The sequence below is a fragment of the Mastomys coucha genome, unplaced genomic scaffold (genome assembly GCF_008632895.1).
Source record: "Mastomys coucha isolate ucsf_1 unplaced genomic scaffold, UCSF_Mcou_1 pScaffold20, whole genome shotgun sequence".
In the NCBI taxonomy this organism is placed as follows: Eukaryota; Metazoa; Chordata; class Mammalia; order Rodentia; family Muridae; genus Mastomys; species Mastomys coucha.
Window position 1 is genome coordinate 139,455,654 of NW_022196903.1, and position 3,171 is coordinate 139,458,824.

Sequence of the window (3,171 nt, forward strand, 5' to 3'; positions counted from 1 at the left end):
GACTTCCTCTGGTGATCAACAGCCATGTGGAAGTAAGCTAAATAAACCCTTTCCTCCCCAACTTGCTTGTTGGTCATGATGTCTGTGCAGGAATAGAAACCCTGACAAAGACAGTTATATATCAATGTAGAGAGAGACTTCTGGATCACATGTCAATCTGTTGTGATTTCTTTAAGCAGCCCTTCCATGAGCTCCCATGGTGCAGGAGAGTTCTGCTCCATATCTGGATCTTAAATGCAAAGGCCCTGACAAAGTCCCAGACACTGAGGGAGGGTAAGCGGCACCCACGCATGCAGACTCCTGCATGACTGACTGACAGCATCCTGCCCTGTTCGAAGAAGCCTTAGTAGGGGAGCCCCTACACCTCCGAATTTGCAATTTGACATGAATATCACCTTAAGGCTTGGTAAAAAGAGGAATTGAACCCCTGTATTTAGATTTACAGTCTAATGCTTACTCAGCCAAAACCCAGACTCACAGCATATTAGTGATGACAGTACAGTCTCCTATTTTCAGGGAGCAATCAGAATGGTTACCTACAAAACTGCAGGCACAAGAAACTCAAATATCCCCCATCACACTCTATGGCACCTGTGGCCACACTGGCCTTCACTTATTGTCATATGTAGGTCAAGGCGGTTCAAAGTGTGGCCTAAGACACACTTCAGGTTTGTCTTTGAAGAGAATCCGTAATGTCACCTGCCTGTGCTCTCTCATAAAGCAAGTGTTACTGAGAACCAGAGAGAGACCTTTGCTGCTCTGTGTGACTTTGCCAGGCAGAGGAGGGATGGCTCTGAGACTTCTCCACAAGAAGCAGATTGTCACCGTTGGCTGCTCTGTGGTATAGCTGGAGAGTGGCTCCTGGGTCCTGGTGAAACCTGCCGGCTTTATGCAGCAGGAATGGGGCTTCCAGGAAACCTTTCTGGCAGTTGCAGGTGAGGATTAGCTCTACAGGGGCAGGAATGGGGGTGACCTTCTTGTTTTAAAGAGTTGTGTGTTTCTGCTAGTCTCTCCCTGGCCTTCCTATTAAGGTGTATTTCCTAGCTGAAGCTTACAGCTCTATCACAGCTGCGCTTTTCAAACTGGGTGTAACCCAAGGGTGCGGCATGAAGTTTGAGATGTGGTCTGAAGGGGAGGTAGTCTACAGTAGACAGTGTGTTTTGAATCTGAAATGTCATCTTTGAGCACTGGTCCTCATTTAATGGTTTTTGTTTTTTTGTGAGGTTGTTGAGAATACCCAGTGCTTCCTAGCTGAGTTCACCAGTGCCAGTCAGTCCGTGGGCTGCCTTATCTCAAGCCACATATATTATGGCAGGGGAGGGGGGGGTCAATGGTTCTGTGGCCTGGCAAGTTTGTCTAGGGATAAGAATTAAAGACAAGAATTTAAGAAAAATCTAAAGGACAGTTTTCAAAAACAAATAGTGTTTGATTGTCATAAAGAGGGATGTGGTTGAATCCTAGTGGTATGTCCTTAGGAATATAATTATGCTAGGATCATACCAAGGAAAGCATACGAGTATCATGCATGGGGAAAGAGTCCCAGAAAACTACTTCTAACGTTTCTCATTTTACTCTGTATAGAAGATAGTCATTTCAAATTAAGAGTATAAGCTCTTCCAGTAGCTTGTGCACCCCATGGGCACAGAGATCAAGTCTTTGTGTGGCATTCCTTGTGCATAGTTTTGCCTAGGGCATAGGCAAGAATCCCAGGAAACATTGTTGGGATGAATAGTTGAGACGAGAAGGCCGCATAAAGTACCTTCCTTCTCCCACACTTCAGACAAGATCAAAAATAAAACCCATCCCTGACACCGAATCTGCCGCAGCAGCCTTCAGAACTCCAGCTGGCCAGCAGGGGGCGCACTGGGGAGGGATAGGAGACAGCTGTTGGTCAGAAACACTGTGTCTGCTGCTGGGCGCACACTGGGGAGAGAGGGGCGTTGGTCTGCCTGAGGCACTGGGACACTAGCTATACTGTGCAAAAATGTGAGCAGGACCGAAGGCTGAAGGGAACAGTGGCTCGAGCTTCGAGTGCTGGCAACTCTGACACTCACCTCACCATTGGGCTTGCACAAGATGGTCGTGCAGTCCGGATTGGATCGGAACTTGCTCTGCTCCTCCCAGACAAAGTCTGTTGGTGGCTGCGGCTTTGCTTCCGAAGCTGCTGCCCACACCTTAGAGAAAGCAGTTTGTTGCTGACAAATGCTACCGGGGTTCCACCCAGACCCACATGCGACGGTGCTATTGTTATTAATCTTTCTGGACAGATAAGCTTTTCGGTGTCATTCAAGACGGGAAGGCTCTCCCTTTATTTGCCTGGGCTTGGCTAGAACTCCTACGTTCGCATCATTTCTGTGCCTCAGCCTCCTAAGGACCTGAGACTATAAAGGCATCTGAGCTTCTAGGCTGTTTTAAAATATAATGTAATGCTAAACAGTGACTGAATACGTTTAAACAACCATCCAGCCTTGGCCTGTGGGCTGCACGTGGATCCAGGATAGATGCAAATGCAGACCAATGGCACACTGTAAGATTATTTAAAACATTAGGATGTATCTTTGAGATTTTTTGTTTTGTTTTGCTTGTTTTTGTAGCTTGATTTTATGGTTTGCAAAAGTGAACTTGCAGAGGTCTTATCTCAATGTCATGTAAAACAAACGCACACATACTCTTACAACAAATGGCTACAGACCAGACACCGAGGTGGAGAGGGACGCAGATGGGGGCTGGCAGGAGAACCTCCTTAGTGCCTGCTCTCTGAGATGACCACCTCTTTGCTTGTCTCTTAAGAACCCATTTTCAGACTTAGGGCTTTCACTTTGGAGGACGAGCCAGAATAGGATTGTTTACTACATGGAAGAAAGCTGCGAGAGCAAAGTACAGGTATCCATCCGCAGCGCTACAAACCACAAAATCACATTTAGTGCAAAGAGCAAAGACCAAGTATCCACGAGGCCACTTGTGTCAAGCCACAGGCTGACAGTAGAGGAAACTTTTCCTAGAGGAACCTAGCTCCCAGTGTTCCAAGCTCCCAGTGTCCCCAGCTCCCAGTGTCCCTGGCTCCCAGTGTCCCTGGCTCCCAGTGTCCCTGGCTCCCAGTGTTCCCAGCTCCCAGTGTCCCTGGCTCCCAGTATTCCCAGCTCTCAGTGTCCCCAGCTCCCAGTGTCCCCA

General features: G+C 47.7%; 1 protein-coding gene across 9 annotated transcripts in view; it reads right to left on the reverse strand.

Moving 5' to 3' along the window:
• The window catches only part of Lmntd1 (lamin tail domain containing 1), a 229,170-nt gene that overhangs the window by 17,709 nt on the left and 208,290 nt on the right, over window positions 1–3,171 (reverse strand). For all 9 annotated transcript variants that reach the window (XM_031383873.1, XM_031383880.1, XM_031383879.1 and 6 more), the window contains one exon: window positions 2,055–2,174. In XM_031383873.1, coding sequence (XP_031239733.1) covers window positions 2,055–2,174 — 120 coding nt within the window. The remainder of the gene's footprint in view (window positions 1–2,054; window positions 2,175–3,171) is intronic.